This window comes from Peromyscus maniculatus, chromosome 5, assembly GCF_049852395.1.
Source record: "Peromyscus maniculatus bairdii isolate BWxNUB_F1_BW_parent chromosome 5, HU_Pman_BW_mat_3.1, whole genome shotgun sequence".
Classification (NCBI taxonomy): Eukaryota; Metazoa; Chordata; class Mammalia; order Rodentia; family Cricetidae; genus Peromyscus; species Peromyscus maniculatus.
The window spans coordinates 27,495,741-27,515,253 of record NC_134856.1 but is presented as its reverse complement, the minus strand read 5'-3'; the positions used below and the strand labels follow the sequence as shown (position 1 = coordinate 27,515,253).

General features: G+C 44.9%; 1 protein-coding gene across 1 annotated transcript in view; it reads right to left on the bottom strand.

The window, feature by feature from the left end:
- Positions 1–5,024: 5,024 nt before the first annotated feature.
- The window catches only part of Reeld1 (reeler domain containing 1), a 31,878-nt gene continuing 17,389 nt past the window's right edge, over positions 5,025–19,513 (bottom strand). The window contains 6 exon segments of the mRNA XM_076573593.1: positions 5,025–5,297; positions 6,919–7,150; positions 7,491–7,735; positions 9,621–9,684; positions 10,118–10,450; positions 18,771–18,883. Of these exon segments, the coding sequence (XP_076429708.1) occupies positions 5,025–5,297; positions 6,919–7,150; positions 7,491–7,735; positions 9,621–9,684; positions 10,118–10,450; positions 18,771–18,883 (1,260 nt within the window).

The window sequence follows — 19,513 nt, the reverse complement described above, 5'->3', positions numbered from 1 at the left end:
GGAGGCTGCACATTTGCATAATAAAGATCAGAAGACACTGCCTTCCACATCTCTCAGTACCAGTAGCCTGGTGTCCTTGATTTGGGGACACCACAACCTGCTGTACCTCCATATGCAGTCCTGGGCAGTGATTCCAATCTTTGCCTTGCATGTGAAATGTCAGTATTTTTTTTCTTCTGGTCTGGGAGAACAACCAATTATGTCTCTAAATGAGAAGGTGCTGTCTGTAATGATAGTGTCATCTGAAAATGCAGAGGCACTGTCTGTGACCCATGGTGCTAACCCAGGGAAAACATCACTCTAGATAGAATAATTAATCATTAGTCAACAGAGATATCCCTATTGGTTCCCTGCCTCTCAAGCAACCTTGCCTTGTCTGTCTATAAATCAAAGAAATGCATTCCTTAATATCCCATAGAATATATTTCCAGGCAGCCTCTTTCCTCTATAAAGTAACAAAACACTTTGCAAAAAAAAAAAAAATCTGTTATCAGCCAGGAGAGGAAGATGCTCCCACGGTTCCATTTGAAGGAAGGAAGACGTGGGGCCCAGAGAGAGGAAGGTAGTGGGGTGGCAGAGTAGGCCACTGAAGGATGTCTTGTGGAAGTGTCCCTCAGCTGCATAGTGGGGTGACAGTGGCCATCACCTGTCATGTGGACACACTGACCCATCCCTTTGTTCTCTCTTCAACTCATGGCCTGCTACAAGTGTCTGTCCCCCAAATCCCAGCACCCTGATAGGTCTCACGGCAGCTGTAGGTGAATCACATCAGCCCATATTTCTACTCCGTTCCAGACTTTCCAGAGCCACAGAAATATTCGCGGCATCCAGCAGACTCACCAAACAAATGAGCCACCAAGTTTGGTGCAAAAACACACAGGTCTCGGAGTCAGGGACAAGGGAAGAAATCAGAAGACCAGCCCAGACCCCAGTCTCAGTGGCCGTGTTCTCACCCGTGAAGAGGTGCTAGTTGCTCTATGCCAAGAGTTGATTTTCACAGTACAGACAGTGGGCATCTTCACCCGTTAAACACATGGTCATTGACGACTCGCTGTGTATTAGGAAAAACGCAGTAGGGACTCTGCATGGGGACACGGCAGTGAACAAAACACACCCGCATCTCTGCACAGGGACACGGCAGTGAACAAAACACACCCGCGTCTCTGCACAGGGACACGGCGGTGAACAAAACACACCCGCGTCCCTGTGAAGCGCGCGAGTCTGCGGGGTGCTGAGAAGACACTCAGGTAGTAAGTCAGGGCCCAGACTGTCCTAAAGTGGGACAGAGACACAGAGTAACTGGGAGGTGGCTGTAGACAAAGGGATCTTCTAATGAGGCAACATAACAAGATTCTGAAGGTTTGGGCTAAGGGGAATTCCAGACAGGGATTCAAGATCCAGAGAAACAGAGTCCTGAGGTCTCATGGGTACCATGGCCGCTCTGGGACTGTGTGGAAATCGGCAACAGGCACGGTTGGCAGCCAGGTGTCCGAGGACCTGATTAACCCTACCAGATGCTCACGTCTGATTCTGAGAGGGAGAGAAATCCATTAGGGATGTCAAAGACTGTGACATTTGGAAGTGAGTTTTCCTGGCATCTCTAACCATCGTTGTCAACTGAAAAGGAGTTTCCCAAAATATCTAACATTTTCCTTTTGCATTTAGAAAACCGGATAACCAGAGCCTGGGGAGATGTAGCATAAGGGCCAGAGCCCAGTCCCCAGCAGTATGTGGAAAGCCTGGTGTAGTGCTGTAGTGCACACACTTTAAATCCGAAAGCTGGGATGCTGTGGGATGTTCTGTAGGTCCTGTGGGAGCCCTTCTTGGGTTCCTTGTGGCGTTACCCAGCAGGTCCGCATAGAGGATGATTAGGACCATGGGCCTGAGTGCAGGTGTCTGAGATGGTCTGTACTTGGCTGTGCTGGGGGATGGTCTGTATGTCAAGTTGCTCTGATTGGTCAATAAATAAAACCTGATTGGTCGTGGCTAGGCAGGAAGTATAGGCGGGACTAACAGAGGAGAAATAAAAGAACAGGAAGGCAGAAGGAGACGCTGCCAGCCACTGCCAGGACAAGCAGCATGTGAAGATGCTGGTAAGCCACGAGCCGCGTGGCAAGGTATAGATTTGTAGAAATGCGTTACTTTAAGATATAGGAACAGTTAACAGGAGGCCTGCCATGGCCATACAGTTTGTAAGCAATATAAGTCTCTGTGTTTGCTTGGTTGGGTCTGAGCGGCTGTGGGACTGGCGGGTGACAGATTTGTCCTGACTGTGGGCAAGGCAGGAAAACTCTTGCTACACTGGGAGGCCCAGACAGGAGGACCCCTAGGGCTCACTGGCCAGCCAGCCTTGTCTGACCAGCAAGCTCCAGGCCAGTGAGACCTCAAAATAAGTGACAACACTGGAGGTTGTTCTCTGGCCTCCACATACATGCATTCACACACAAGCACACACATGTACCACACAAACACTTGTGCATGCACACATGCATGCACACATCCACACATGCACACATCCATGCATGCACACATACCATATCCACATATGTGCATACATGCACACACATCCACATGCATATCCACACATATCCACTATACACCACACACACACACACACACACACACACACACACACACACACACACATACACACAAGCATGCACATACACATGCTCCAGTGCACAGGATAACCAAAGCACTCATGCATTAAACTCTGTGCTCCATGAAGAGCCTCCTGTTGCAAGGAGAGCTGGCTGCTGGGACACCGCAGGCCCTGTGGCCAGGCAGAGCAGAGTAAGTTCATCTTTGGAAGAGTACTGTTCTCAGGTTTCATGCTCTCCACTTGAATTAAAGACGTTCCCATCATGTACCACTTTCAGGACAGGGATAAGCTGGGGTGAAGTCACATTAAAACATCTACATCCCAGAAAGTCTGGTTAGAACCAAGCAGTCCAAGCCAGGAAGAAGGACTAGCCATCGTCTGCAATTCACTCATAAATCGCCAGCACGCCCCAGACAACCTTCAAGTGAACCAGGGCACTTGTTTAAACAGTTATTGGCTCCAGCCACAGATGAGCAAAGTTTTATAGTACACGGCTGCGATTCACCAAAACTGTATCCACAAAGGCACAACTAACTAATTAGAAATGTCAGAAATAGCTTCTGATTGAAAAAGAAATTTCAGGTCCACCCTGACCCCTGAGCTGTGGCCATTAAATCAAGACAATAGATATAAAAACATTTGCTCAAAATAGTTCTCAGCAACTGGTGTTCCAGGATTCTTCCTGAAATGTGTGTTTAGCCCCGAACCTCCTTTCTTCTAAGAAACAGTTGGCTGAACGATCCTATGGCTGTTCTTACAAGACAAAAAAAAAAAGCTATTTTAAGACGTTGCATTTGAACCCTTTGCCTTTTTTTTTTTTTTTTAACTTTTAATGGCTTTGTGCGTTAGTAATAACCTTCAGATTAAGTGAGCACTTCCTACCCCTCCCCTCAAGGGTTTCTCTGAACCACGTGAAGAGGACCTTCAAAATCACAGTAACCAAGGGCTTCCTGATGTTCTACAGGCGTAGTGGACTCCAGCCCTCCTCAAAAGAGAGTTTAGTTAAAATGCCTCAGCAAAACTATCTGCTCCATGGCAAGCATGACACCAATGGCTACCATGAAGACTAGCATGGCATGATGGCCTCAAGGGACAGGGAAGAGGGGCTGAGTGTGGGCTGCTGGAAAGCGTCACTTTACATGGGGTACTCTTTTTAATGTGCTCGTTCCTGTGTGTGAGTGCAAGTGTGTGTCGGGTGTGTGTGTGTGTGTGGATGTGCACATTTGCATGCATGGACATGTGGGGACCAGAGGAAAATCTCGGGTGTCATCTCAGAAAAGTCATCTACCTCCTTTGAGACAAGGCCTCTCATTGGTCTGGAGTATACCCATTTGGCTGGCTAGAAAATCCTGGGGATCCATCTGTCTCCTCCCTGGCACTGAGATTACAAGATTATGCCACTATATCTGGTGTTTCTTCATGGGTTCTGGGGATCACACTCAGGTACCCCACTTACAGAGGCAAGTACTTTACCAATTAAGCTATCTGGCCAATCCCATAATAATATTAATAATTAGGGAGTAGTCATGGGAAGGGAATGGCATTTGTGTGTGTGACCAAAGAATGAAGTAGATTTAAAGACAGTGGCTTCTGTAGGATGTCACTGAGATTAGAAGCATGTCAGGTTAGTGAGCTGTTTATAGTCAGGCATCTAAGTACTGTACACATTAATTCTGCTAATATTGAAAGGATACTTTGTGACCCACCATTCTGGGGTGATACTGAGCCTCAAAGATCTGCCATAACTATTCTACATCAAACCTAATGTACCTGGAGAGGAGACTGCCTAACCTTGTGTGTTAATTCCTCTTCCTGTTGCTGGGACTGAATGCCTGATAATTAAAACCTATGGGAAGGAAGATTTATTTTGGCTTACAGTTGTGGAGGAATTTCAGGCCATCTCTCTCTCTCTCTCTCTCTCTCTCTCGCGCGCGCGCGGGGGGGGGGGGGGGGGGGCAGGTCAGAGGCATGGTCAAATCATGGTCAATTAAAACTTTGATGGCTCTCCTCTAGAGATCTACTTGTACCATCAAGGCCCCATTTTTAAAGACTCCAAAATAGTGTCACAAGCTGGGGGCAAGCTTTGAAAACAGGAAGCCCTGAGAGACATCTGAGATCCTAAATTTTAGCACCCTGAAATCCAGGGATTTCTCTTGCTTCTTGGCTGCTCTGCAGGGGAGTTGAGCCCAGGCATTCCCCAGGGAAAGTAATGCCTGCCTGTGTTGTCACATAGGTCCTCACAGTAGAGGGGCAGTCTAGTTGGAAGGTGCGATGAATTAAAGATATCTATAAAACCGCTGCTTCGTGTCCCATGAAAAGAGAAATCTGTGGTCCACCCCTCTGAATGGGGCTGGTCCTGGGCTTACCGTGACCAAGAGCAGCAGTGGCAGAAGAAAAACTGTGCGACGCCCAAGGCCACGTCTTAGGAGAGCTGGGACTTCTGGTTTTGTGACTCGGAACCCTCCTTCTGAGAAAAGAGCTGTGTAAGAAGCCGCAGCAAGGAAGCAGCTGCTCCCACCTTCATCGGCAGCTCCGGGTCAGCAGCCAACAGATGCTCTCTGGGGAGTACTGGCAGACGCTGCAGCCCCTTCACAATAAAAGAAGAACTTCCCAGCTCCCCCCAGGTGGCCCCAGAATCCTGAGAGCTGTAAGTGATGGGGCCAGACATAAGGGCCTGCAGCTGTAATCCTAGAACCTGGGGAAGTGAGGCAGGATTGTTACAAGTTTGAGATGAGCCTAGACTACCTAAGTGATTCCAGGACAGCAGAGTGAGACTCCACCTGAAAAAGAAACAGGAAATTAGTAGTGCTGCTGGTTGTCTTAACTTAGCTCATTTTGGGTTACTTTGTTCCATATCAATGGATAAGAAGCGCTAGAGCATTTTATTTACAACACACACACACACACACACACACACACACACACTCACTCCCTCTTGCACAGGAAGATCTCAAAGGTTTTCATGCATGGTACACCTGGTGTGATGTGGCTAGGCGGGGGTCTACCACTAGTGAGATCTTTGTCTTCATTTTCGGGAAGAGAGCTATATATGTCTTTTTGTTAGATGTTTAGAGGGAATATTTGTGGCCCTCATGGAACACAGTAAGTTTGTTTCTTGCCACAGTTCTCTTGGAACATATTCGCTTGTGAACATACAATTTGCCTAGGTTTTCATGTACCTAATGATCCAAGGATGCGGGAAGGCAGAGTCTGTCAGTTAGTACCCAATGAGCTAAAGTCAGCGGGGAAACCCCAGAAGCAATACCTTTCTCACATCCAGTGTACACAAAGTGTCTTTGCAGGTGAACAGGGCACACTGAGTGTTCTTAGAACCCCTGAGCCTTTCCCTTCCACATTAGTGGAGTGCTGAGTGCGATACCATGAAGTTTCTATCACCTCACTTTAGGACTTAGGTGGAAGGCAAATACTTTGTCCACTGGTGGGTTTTATGTCTCCATATTCACACGGATGGTCATTCTGCAATGGGTTTATCTGGAAAGGCAGCTAATCCTACTACGTTCTCACACACGGATACCAATGTATGTGGTCTCGAAGCCATTGTTTGGGTACCAGGCCATGCCTGCACAGCCCTTGCTAGACCAAATGAGCTTCCTAAAGTTAGGAGAGCAAATGGTCTTCATGCATGATGCTTTCTTCCTGACATCCTCTGATAAGCAGGTAACAGCTGTTCTTCAAGCTGGTCAGGTCGTTTTTAGCCTCACCTTTTGCAAAGGGCAGCATAGCTTCAAGGTGCTGGGAAATGTAAGTCCTTCATCAAGCATAGAGGCTGAGAAGCCCCACATCCATTGCACCTGATGGAAAGGTTTCTTACTCTACTCTGGGGCTCATGGCCCGGGGCTGTGTGGATACATTCCTCAAGAGTGCTCCATTAGCTCTCTAAAACTGTGTTTGCTCTGGATGTGCACCCACAGATCCCAGGACCCTGTGCTTCAGGCAGACAGGCTGCCCTCACTACAGCCGCTCCACTGAATCAGACCTCCAACTAGTTCTGGAACTCTAGCTTTGAAAAGGACACTCGTTTCCGGGTGGTTCAGAGGGGCGCGGTGAGGGTATAGCTCTTTCTTTCTTGCAAGAGCTAAAGCCCAACCCGACTTTTTCAAAGGGTTAGAGGAGATGAGTCTCAGACACCTCGGAGGACAGAATGTCTATTTCTGCAGGTTCCTTAAGGCAACAGAGGAAGCTCCTCGGCCACAGGAGTCGAGTTAATGAGCAGGTTATACAATATTCATTGTGTTGAGTTTAACTCTTCAAACAGAACGTCTAATTGCAAGAAGGAACAAAAGGAGCGCAATTACAGGCGTTAAGACAACAAAGCTGAAGGAGGACCCCTCTGTTGATAACCTGCCTGTCCGCTGCTTCCTGCGCCAACTGCACGCTGACAGAAGGCGCAGTGCATCCCTGGCCTCATCAGGAATTCTTATTAGCTCGGTGGTGACTAAGACACTCTGTGATGCCTCTGAGGGGACGGTTTTCTTGTCCCCTGCAGAAAGAGAGATTCGGGAAGATTCCACTTGAACCAAGACATAGCTGTTCACCTGTCTTCTTCTTCTTCTTCTTCTTCTTCTTCTTCTTCTTCTTCTTCTTCTTCTTCTTCTTCTTCTTCTTCTCCTCCTCCTCCTCCTCCTCCTCCTCCTCCTCCTCCTCCTTCTTCTTCTTCTTCTTCTTCTTCGTTTTTTTCGAGACAGGGTTTCTCCATTTAGCTTTGGAGCCTGTCCTGGGTCTCACTCTGTAGACCAGCCTGGCCTTGAACTCACAGAGTTCGGGAGCCTCTGCCTCCCGAGTGCTGGGATTAAAGGTGTGTACCATTGCCCAGCTCACCTGTCTTCTAGACATGCACTCTCCCCTCCGTCATCCCTGGCAACAGCACCTGCGGTACGTCCACCAAAGGACCCTTTCTGTCCACTTGTGGCAATACCGGCAATACAGATAGCAAAGTCCAGCAGCCAGGGTCAGAGCCAGGGTGATTGACAGACAAATCAGGGTTCTTACCTGAGGAGTCCTGAGCTGGGTCTCCAGGTGGGCCCTGGTTTCCTCTAGCTTCACTCCAGGTCTTATGCTGGTCTTGCTAAGGTATCCCATACCACTGCAGTTTCCTCCTCCAGTCCGTATTCCCTGTGCTCATATCAGAAGCTGACTGAGGGTCTAGATGCACATCTGATGGGCTCCTGGATGTGCCGAGGGGATGGAAGTAGGGGTTGGATTGGCTACCTTAGCCCCATTCCCAATGAAGGTTCAGGAGACCAGAAATGCTGAGGCTTGGAAATATAAGCAGTGTACAGAGCGGGCCCTGTCATGGACCTATTAGAGACTGTCATATTGGCCTGCAAAAGAAAAGTGAAGTCAAAGGAGCTGGTCTTCGCCTGATTCACAACTAGACTTGCAACTCGAGTCCCATAAAGACTCCCAGTAGCAGTTGAAAAGCTAGCCTCCTGCTTGCTGTAGAAGAATCAGAGTACAGGACTAAGTGGGTGAGTATGCATCTGTAATTGACAGGGATGCGGTAGCTGTGGAGAGCCCACTAGCATAGGGGCTACTTGCAAGGACAAATTTGGATCTTTTAAGAGGCTTCCAAACCCAAACAGAGGGTTATATCATTTCTGGTGACTATGAGCACTGAAGATACCTGCTGTGGTAGACCTCAGCAGGGAGGACTGTTTATCCTTACCGTAGGTTCCAGGAACATTAAGTGAGAATATTATGCCATGTTTTAGTTTGAGACATTTGACCTCTGAGATGGCAAAGGGGAAGTAAGTCATGGGGTGTGTGCTTTACATTGACCATTGATCTGGTACCACACACAGTGTTTGGAGGCCAGTGTTATAAAAAAGGGAAGGAGGAGGTGGGGGGGAAAGAAATTATTAAGCGAAGCTAAGTGGGAAAACAAAACACTGAAACCATCAATTTTCTACAATCGCCAATAACTTCAGAGACACTGCAGACGCTGGAAAGGCTGGTATTGATCAGGATGAGGACACTCTGCATCCTACACTTGCTTTCTCTCTGGCTTCAGCTGCTCATCCATTAACCCTTTCCCAGCCAACACTTCCAGATCTGGGGCTAAGTTACCAGGCCTTGTTCCCCGCCCGCCATGCTCACTCTTTTTTTTTTTAATTTTATAATTAATTTAATTTTGCATATAAGCCACGGATTCACTTGTCCTCTCTTTGCACCCCCTCCTCGCCCTCCCCCCAGTCCACCCCCCCATTCCCATCTCCTCCAAGGCAAAGACTCCCCTGGGGATTCAGCTCAACCTGGTAGATTCAGTTGAGGCAGGTCCAGTCCCCTCCTCCCTTCACCCAGGCTGAGCAAAATGTCTCAGCATAGGCCCTAGGTTCCAAAAAGCCAGCTCATACACCAAGGACAGGTCCCAGTCCCACTGCCCAGGGGCTTCCTAAATAGTTCAAGCTAATTGACTGTCTCACTTATCCAGAGGGCCTGATCCAGTTCCATGGGTGCTCCTCAGCTATTGGTTCATATTTCATGTGTTTCCACTAGTTTGGCTATTTGTCCCTGTGCTTTTGATATCTTTTGCTTATATAATCCCTCTTCTCTCTCACCGATTGGACTCCTGGAGCTCCACCTGGGGTTTGGCTGTGGATCTCTGCATCTGCTTCCACCAGTCACTGGATGAGAGTTCTGTCATGACAGTGAGAGTGTTCAGCCATCCGATCACCAGAGCAGGTCAGCTCGGGCTTTCTCTTGACCACTGCCAGTAGTCTATTGTGGAGGTATCTTTGTGGATTTCTGGGGACCTCTCTAGCACTTTGCTTCTTCCTATTCCTATGGGGTCTTCATTTGTCATGGTATCTCTTTCCTTGTTCTCCCTCTCTGTTCTTGATCCAGCTGGGATCTCCTGCTTCCCTAAGCTCTCTTTCCCCCACCCTTGCCCTTCATTACCCCCCCCCCCACATCCAGTTTGCTCATGTAGATCTCATCCATTTCTCTGTTGTTGGGTGATCCCTGTGTCTTTCTTAGGGTCCTCCATGCTCACTCTTACCTGTTCATCCTTAACCAAGGGCAGGCAAGTTTCTGAAGAATCAAAGCTTAGATCATCCTGAGCCCTAAAGGGGGACTTGAAGGGATGAAAGGGGTCATAACATATCTGAAGTGGAAAGCTGTTTTCTCTTGCTGTTGTGTGCTTTAATGGAAGGAGATTTCCTTGGAATAAATCCCAAGTTACCAGAAAGGAGATCTGGGGGAAAGGCATGAGAGAGTAGCAAAGAACTCATGAGTCCTGCCTTTTGTTTAGTACATTTACATTTGAAATTAAAAGTATATTTAGATAGTAAGTGTATTTTATGTATTGCACACATCTCAGCATTCTTTTCCCCAAGTTATTATCATACCTAGCTTTTCTAACCAACAGCTCTGCTTCTATGAAAATACATCATACACCTAAGGGAAAATTTGGCCACCATCTTTTTTTTTTCAGACTCCTAAACATCCAAGTGATTAGTCCTGTCCAACTCAGTGGCTCACTCCATCAGCTTTTACCTATGGTGGGTGCTTGGGATGGAAACAAAGCTGTACAGGGAGCCTTCTCTGAGGGTCACAAGCCTCTCTAACCTGTGGATATCCAGGGACAGTTATAAGGTTGGGTTGCTCCATCTTCTGGGTTGCTGGCCACTGCTGCTTCCAGTAGATGTGTGTGAAGATGACTGAGACAGATTCTCTGCATCCCCAGGGAACATTGTCACTCTAATGCTGGCAGCAGCAGTGTCTAGGATGCTCTCATCTTCAGCTCTTGTAAGGACAAAAGCAAGACTTCTGAGAATGTCTGTATTAGGGATAAAGGGGCACTGGGGATCAAACAGAGAATTGAAGATACTCTGGAGAGACAGAGAGGGCATTTTGTCTGGTATTGGCTGGTACAAACAACCATGATAACAGGGTATAGTGGAGACTCTAATGTGCTTTCAGGATTTTCATGAATGAGAATCATTAAGAAGTGTCAACATTCAAACAATTGGCACATTAACATAAACCCTGACAAGGTACCAAAGTACCTATTTCTTACATCTTTTTAAGAGGAAGTCTCTTGCCTTTCTGGACTTGTACCATTGTGCAGGGAATACAGGGACCATTGGACCACTCCCTACCAAGACCCTCACAGCAAGGTACTGAAAATCTGACTGGGCAGGAAGGGATAAAGAAAGAACAGACACAGGACACATGAACAGAACAGCTGAGGTCAGGTGGGCTGTGTTCCCTCTGACGGAGGGCACCAACCTCAGAACATGTATTACGTGCAGCGCAGGGTGAGAAATTTAGCTGGTCTCTGAAAACAGCAGGGCGAAGGTGGATATACATGCTAGTTTTGCACACATTGCTCAATGTTCATAAACATTTGTTTTTGCACACCACCATCAACAGTGACATTCCAACCATGTCTAACAATACACATTCACTCAAGGCTTTCTCAGCTCCCCACAATTCCCCATGAATTAGGAAAAAGTAGAACCCTGAAAATCAGATTTAAAAAAAAGGTTAGCACTTTCTGCCATAATATTAACACTGAGTTCCCCTTGTGGCAATAATGACTTCAGCATCTCACTTGTGTAGAGACAAAATCACTCCCTTCTACTGTCTGACTTCCCATTGGCATCTAGCTAATGCTGTTGGGCAAATGGAGAGTTACTGGGTACCCTTTCAAATGTGAGGGCCCAGAGCAACAGAAACAGGGCAGGGAGTGTGCAAGAACACACTGCAGACAGAGAGTATTGTCTGGATTCAAGCTCCATGCAGCCCTTCCTGAACTTGGACAAGTATCCTCAACAACTACTTGTTTTTCTTTGCTTTATTTAAAAAGACTTCTTTCATTCAAGTGCATGTATGTGTGTAGGAGAGTTATATGCACATGCGTGCTGGTGCCTGGTGAGTCCAGAGGTGGGTGATGGATCCCCTGGATCCTGGAGACAGAGTTAGAAGGGGTAGTGGGGGCTAGAAACCAAACCTGTCTTCTGCAAGAGCCGCACACACTCCTCACTGCTGAACCATATCTCTAGCCCTGATCATTAGTTTCTTTATTTGCAAAATGGAGCCAGTAACAGCAGCATTTGAGGAGTAAAGTCAGATTAAAGATGTTGAAGCAAAAGAGAAGCATGGTTCTTGGCACACAGGAAGCAGGCACGGAAGGTCAACTGCAGTGATGACAAGCAGTGTTCTCACAGTGTTGGTACAAGTGTCTTGGGCATTGCACAGCACTCTGAAAGATGAGGAAAACAGCATCCTAGCCCAGACACATAGTAAATGGACAGTCTGGAATTCCTGCCTGGACGCTTGTGCACAGGATATTTCCCATAGGCCCACTACACAATACAATTGCTGTGGTGGCTAGAGACACAGAAATGAGCAGATCTAGGATTGTCTCTAAACCCACAATCTAGGAAGAGAAATCCTTGTGTAACCAACCTTAGAAATTTGATAGGATGAATGCTGGGCAGCGGTGGTGCACACTATTAATCCCAGCACTCGGGAGGCAGAGCCAGGTGGATCTCTGTGAGTTCGAGGCCAGCCTGATCTACAGAGCAAGATCCCAGATAGGCACCAAAACTACACAGAGAAACCCTGTCTCGAAAAAACCAAGAGAAAAAATTAATAGGATGAGCAGAGCTCAGGAACAATTAGCCTTCCTGCTGCAATAGTGTGAACAAACCCCTGTTGTTGATGGTCTTTTGCTCTTTTGGGAGCCTACCACCCAGCTCCCAAATAAATCACACACAGAGACTTATTATTACTTATAAATGCCCAGCCTTAGCTTGGCTTGTTTCTTGCCAGCTTTTCTTAACTTTAAATTATCCCATCTACCTTTTGCCTCTGGGCTTTTACCTTTCTTTATTTTTGTACACCTTTCTTTGTTTCTTACTCTTTGTCCATGTAGCTGGGTGGCTAGCCCCTGATGTCCTCTTCCTTCTCTTCCTCTGTCTTCTTTTTTCCCATATTTCTCCTTCTATATATTCTCTCTGCCTGCCAACCCTGCCTATCCTTTCTCCTGCCTTGCTATTAGCCAGTTCTTTATTAGACCATCAGGTGTTTTAGACAGGCAAACTAACACAGCTTCACAGACTTAAACAAATGCACCATAAGCAAAAGTAACACACCTTAAAATAATATTCCCCAATATTTCCCCCCTTTTGTCTAAATAAAAAGGTTTTAACTTTAACATAATAAAACTATATATAACAAAAACAGTTATCAAATAAAAATTAATTTACAATATTCTATTTGTAGTTAGCATACTCAGAGAAAATAATGCATTATCTATCCTATCTTCATGAATCAAAATTTTTACACACTTAATTTACTCTCTATCATAACTAAGGAAAATGGCAGCTGTAACTATCTAGTCCTCAACTCCAGCAAAGACCAGAAGGATGTAACATTGTCTTACAACAGAGACATTTGGCTGCCTGGACAGTCAAAGTTCCTCTGCAGCATTGGGGCATCCATTTTCAGTCTACAGGCCCAGAATATCTGGCAGACTCTTCTGTGAAGCAGGAATTTTGAAGGACTGTCCTGCCTTGTTTGGGCAAAGTTTGTCAGTCACTTTCCTCTGTGTCCTGCAGAATGTCTGGCAGACTCTTATGTGAAGCAGGAACCCTGAAGGACTGTCCTGGCTTGTTTTGTCAAAGTTCATCAGTCTTTTTCCTGTGTGTCCTGCATGTCCAGTCTGCACAGCACATTGTCGGCAGTCAAAGATAAGAGTAGTTTCATTGCCCAGTGGCTAATCTTGCCACAATAAAAGCAAATTCCATAAAGAGTTTATTCAGTGCCCATCTTCTCTGAAGTAAATTAGTGCTGTCAGGAGCAGATGTGTCTCATTGTCATGAAAAACCTTAAGTTATCCAAACATTTTAAATGCCATATTCTATAGGTCTTTAAAGTATTTGAAAACCATCTATCTAAAATATATCTATTTAACCTAGAAAACATACTTAACATATCTATAAATTTGATTATTATAAATGACTAACTGCTGACCTATGTTAATTGATTGACCTATATAGTTTATAATAATAGCTCTCAAAAACTAGAACTTTACCTTACATTTTTAAATGAATGACAAAAATTTAATACCTTAAACAAGAGTAGAAACATATAGATAATATGTTGTAACAAAAACAACCTTAAATTTGTATCAATACACAAAAAATCCTTAAAACAAGAGTAGAAACATATATACAGTGTAACAAAAATAACTAAATGTGTATCAATACACTATATTCCCCTAAATGATAACAAACATCCATAACCCACCAAATAACCAAAAGCCTCCCACACCCCTCTTGGGAATGTGGACATTGTGTTCTCCAAACTGCTTCCTGCTGTCTGTGGAAGTATCTTTAGGGTCTCAGACAGAAAATTGTGAGATAATGGCCAAGTCCTGGGAGGACCAGCAGTAACTTTTGCTGATAGATATCACCTCTCAAGTTTCAGGAGGTCTCACTTGATCCATATTAACTCTGAAGGAATCCACAGCCTCTCATCTCCTGTGGGGATAAAACTCAAAAGCATTTTTTATTTCCATTTGACAAATACATTTTTTTACTTTTTACAGGTTAAGGCATTCCTAAAGTATATAGGCTGATTTATTTCAACAGTCCCTCTTTCAATTTCAGGTCTCTTTGCACCTGTCTTTTGCTTTTTTAACAATCAAAAAATTAAAATCAACTCAATAACATACAGGATCCAGACTCCCTGTATATTTCCCATCTTACACGGCTTTTTCTTTTGTATTACTTTTACTCTCTCAAAGACTTTATTATTATTTTTAAACTATTCATTTCTTTCTATGACTATACCCTTTTTCTTTTCTTAAGTCTACACACATTGGTAAACACACTGTAACCTGTTTAGAGGTTTTTCTGTCTGGACCTCTTTTATTGTGTATCTTCAGCCTTTTTTGACCATATGAGCAAACTTTGAGCTGCTAACCTACACCTGGATCCTACACACGCAGCTCTCAGCTGGCTCCACCTGCTTCTTGGGTTGTGAAAAAAAAACAATTCTGAAACTGGAGGCCAGTCAGAGGTTTGTCTGACCAGGAACTGCACTCAATCTTCCTAGAGCTCCAGAATGCCAGTGCTTGTACTGTGGCAGGCATTTTTACTTAGTTTTTTGTTCCTACTTAACATATTGGCTGCTCAAGGGCTTGCTAGCAGGCAGAAACTCTTAAATAAGCCATACTGTCTTTTTTTTTCCTTCAAGCTTTCTCAAGCCCTACAGAAATTCAAGCACCATGCTGGTATGCCAATATGATGTTGGTTGTTTGGGGGGACCTGTGACCCAGCTCCCCAAAAAATCATAGAGAGAGACTTATAAATGCCCAGCCTTAGCTTGGCTTCTTTCTAGCCAGATTTCCTTAACTTTAAATTATCACATCTATTTTTTTGCCTCTGGGCTTTTTCCTTTCTTTATTTCTGTACACCTTTGTTTCTTATTCCATGGCTGGCTGTGTAGCTGGGTGGCTGGCCCCTGATGTCCTCCTCCTACTCTTGTTCCTTCTTTTTTCTCAGATTTCTCCTTCTCTTTATTCTTTCTGCCTGACAGCCCAGCCTATGCTTTCTCCTGCCTGGCTATTGATCTTCAGTTCTTTATGAGACCATCAGGAGTTTTAGACAGGCAAAGTAACACAGCTTCACAGACTTAAACAAATGCAACATAAACAAAAGTAACACACCTTAAAATAATATTCTTCAACACACCCCACCTCTCCAGCTCAATAGGAGTAAGAGGTGGAGCCAGTAGGTGGTAGGTGAGTCCCCCAGGGATTCATGCCCTTATGAAAGAGGTCTGGGTAAGTGAGTTTACTCCTTCTTCATCCATGGGAGGATGTGTAGAAGGACCTATCTGGCCCTTACCAGACATGGAAGTGATCTTGGACCTCTCAGCCTCTAGAACTGTGAGAAATACCCTTCTGTTGTTTATAAATTACCCAGAATGAGGTATTGTGCTGTAGAAGCCTGAATGGACTATGGCATTTGCCTACCAAGAAGAATAGGAAAGTTTCACCAAAGAGCCATTTGAAATCCACCTCAGAAGTCATACAGATCTTTCAGAAAGCAGCCTAATTAGTGGTTGTCAGAGGGAAGGCATAACACACAATGTTGATCATAGCCAATGGGGAAGGACAGGCCCCCAAAGTGTCCTGGGGGGCTGTGTGGGCAGATATGTTTCAGAAACACATCCACTCTTTCCCAGTTTAAACAAGTTATAAATTTTACCTACTAAAATCTTATTAAAGAATTTGTTTCACTTATACCTGCTAGCACACCCACGCACACAGTCCTTTGTCTTGGAAGTCACTAGATGCAGGACTATGGGTGGGGGATGGTGGCACCAAGTCACCCTGTTGACTGCTCAGGCTGGCACTTGACACTACAGCGTAGTACCAGTCTGCCAGCATGTCAGGCAGACACCCAAGGGGGCAGGATTCCCACATGGAGGTGTGGTGTTTCTTCTAAAGTCTCTCACTTTGTCCCCGTTAAAGCAGACCTGGTTAGGTTACAAGTTGTTATTGGTAATAGTCAGGAAAAATACTGAACAAATGAGATTAGATTCAGGGATCTTGTTCTGAGAAAATGGAGGAGGGATATAAAAATATGATAAAAGGGTAGATTGTTGAATCTAATTTAATCCAAAAAAGCAACTATTAATCTTACATATTTTACATCGGTATGGATTTTTATATATTGATACAAATTTAGGGTTATTTTTGTTATACTGTGTATATGTTTCTATTTCTGTTTAAGATATTTTTGTATATCTTATAGTTATGTTAGTTATGTTTTCTAGCTATACAGAGATATATTTCAGATAGATAAATGGTCTTCAAACACTTCAAAGACCTACAGAATATAGCATTTAATATGTTTAATAACCTAAGGCTTTTTATGACAGTGAGACATGTCTGCTCCTGTCAGCACTGATCTACTTCAGAGAAGATGATAAGTATCAAAGAACCTCCATATGGTTTTTGCTTTCTTTCTTGCAAAAGCTAGCCACTGGGCAAAGAAACTTCCCTTGCCTCAATTGCTGACAATATACCATCCAAACTGGATTAGCAAGATGCAAGAAAAGTGACTGCTGAACTTTGCTAATGCAAGGTAGGACAGTCCTTCAGAATTCCCTGCTTCACAGCAAAGTCTGTCAGATATAATAAGTCTGTAGGCCAGAGCTGGATGCCCCAATATTACAGAAAAACCTAGGGTAACTGTCCAGGTAGCCAGATGTCTCTGTTGTTGGGTAACATTTTACCTTCTGGGGTCTTTGATCAAGTTAAAGACTAAATAGTTAAATTTATAGTTTTTCTTAGTTATGATAAAAAGTAAATTAGGTATAAAACTTTAGACTCACAAAGATAAGATTGGTAATAGAGTATTTTCTCTAAAATTTCCAAATGCAAATGGACTGGATATTGTATTGTATAATTCTTACTTAATAACTGTTTCATTGTATATGATTTTACTATGTTAAAGTTAAAACCTTCCTTTTTATTAGACAAAAAGGGGCAATGATGTGGAATAATCTTTCTGTACACTGTAAATATGTATTGCCCGAATTGTGAATAAAAAGCTAATTGGCCAACAGCTGGGCAAGATGAGATTGAGTGAGACATCCTGAGACAGAGAAAATCCTAGAATGAAGAAGGGCAGCATCAGAGGTGTCAAGAGCAGATGCAGGGAGAAACAAGATCAGTGTGCTGTACTGAGAAAAGGTACCAAGCCACGTGACAAAGCATAGATAAGAAATATGGGTTAATTTAAATCTAAGAGTTGCCTAGTAACAAGCCTGAGCTATTGGCCAAGTATTTATAATTCATATTCAGCCTCTGAGTTGGTTATTTGAGAACTGGTGGACAGGAAAACTGCCTACATGGTTATATTTGGAACTGGAATGTAACATTTGCCTGACTTGTTGAATAAGATATGCCATTTTAGAGAGGTCAGGTTTGCAGGGTTTGCTCTAGCAAATGCTCTGAGTGTGTGGTCTTTGTTCTGTTTTTAGGAGTGTCATGTTGGGAAAAGCTGGAGGAGCTGTGCTGATCAGCAAAATCAGAAAGGTTTGGGGGCAAAAACAGGGAAAGGAGGATTGGCTGCTACTGATATTGTTAGGGTTTGTGAGAAGTGCCATAAAAGACCACCAGTTACATATGCAATCAACAAGAGCATTTAATAAAAAAAAATTCAAAAAAATTTCAGCATGCAGGGGTCAATCATCTGACGAAGGTGACCTGAGAGAACCTCACAGGCTCCTTTTAAGCATAGCTAAGGGAACTCCAGCTGTGGTTAAGTGTACTTTGAAGTGATTGGATATAGATCCTTACTGGTACAGGAATCATTTTATGATTGGCTCATGACATCTGGTCAGCAACTGTGGTTGCAGTGTCAACAGGGTCTATTTGACTGAAAAATAGCAAGAACAGTTCCTGCTTGTGGCCAGGTAGGACCCTGCTTGGCTACCAGACTGGATGTACTTCCTGAGGGTCTGACTGAAGCCAGACATGAATCAACATAGGATGGTGGGGTAATATGGGGCTGAGCAGTTTCTCCATCCCTGTTTTCTTTTTCAGATGGGGCATTGCTGTTGCACTATAGCTGAGCCCAAACTCCTGGCCTCAGCAATCCTCCTGCCATAGCCACCTAGTAGGTGGGACCACAGCTGAATGCCACCCTACCCACCTTGTTCTGCCAACCTGCTAGAGAATATGGCACTGGGAGTGGGGACAGGAAAGTGACTGTCCATCTGCCTCTGCTCCTTCACTCTGTCTATCCCCTTCTCCTTTGCTACCCACACTTTTACAGAGGCCAGCTAAGATTGATGTGCATCACGAAGAAGGGGAATATCACATTCCAGGACTGAGGATGATGGCCCAGGGAGGCTGGGGACAGGATTCTGCTCTGGCTACTCTCTCCACAGGCTTCCTAGGGTATAGTCAGTCATGGGGACCCAGCACCTGTTCTAAAATGCAGATGGGGGAAGAGGAATCTGAAAGGGGACTCTGCTTGGTTACTGAAGAGGTACACTGTGCTCTCTTACAGAAATCTAATGCCCCCACAGGCTGGGCAGGGGGCTTTCCACATGAAAAGAGCTTCCTTTTTGGGAACTTGTCAGTGAGTGACAGTGTCTGCTCTTCAGAACAGCTCACCAGTTTAGAACGGCGAGGAGTGGAGACAAAGGAGCGGAGACAAAGGAGCCAGCGGTCTGGCCACCCGCCACTGTGCGTGCTTGCAGAAGAAACGCCATGAAGTCTTGACTGTTCTCGCACACACTGCACCAGAAAGCAACAGTTCAGTGTGGCAGGCTCCACTCAGTCCCACTGCTACTTCAAGACTAGGAGTGCAAGTCCACATCTCTCCTTAAGAACCAGCAGCTCATTAGTGGGGAAGACTGAACTCTTATTTCATGCCAAAATAAATTCCATTTGCATAAAAAGGTGTATAAAGGGCTGGAGAGATGACTCAGTGGTTAAGGACAATTGCTGCTCTTTTGGCAGGGGTTCCCTTCCCAACACTCATGTCAAGCAGCTTAAAACAGCCTGTAACTCCAGTTGCAGGGGATCTGATGGCCTCTCTGGACTCATGGGCACCTGTAAACATGGGGTATACACACACACACACACACTCACACACACACACACAGAGACAGACAGACACACACACACTCACTCACACACATAGAGACAGACAGACACACACACACACTCACACACACACACACAGACACACACATAGACAGACACACACAGAGGAGGGGGAGAGAGGAGGGGGAGGGAGAGAAATGTCTTTAAAAAGCATGTAAAAATACACTAAAACCCCCTACACACATTAGTTTTGGTTTCTTTTTAAAGAATATTGAAGTTAAGAATCTCTTTAAGCAAAACTCATTTGC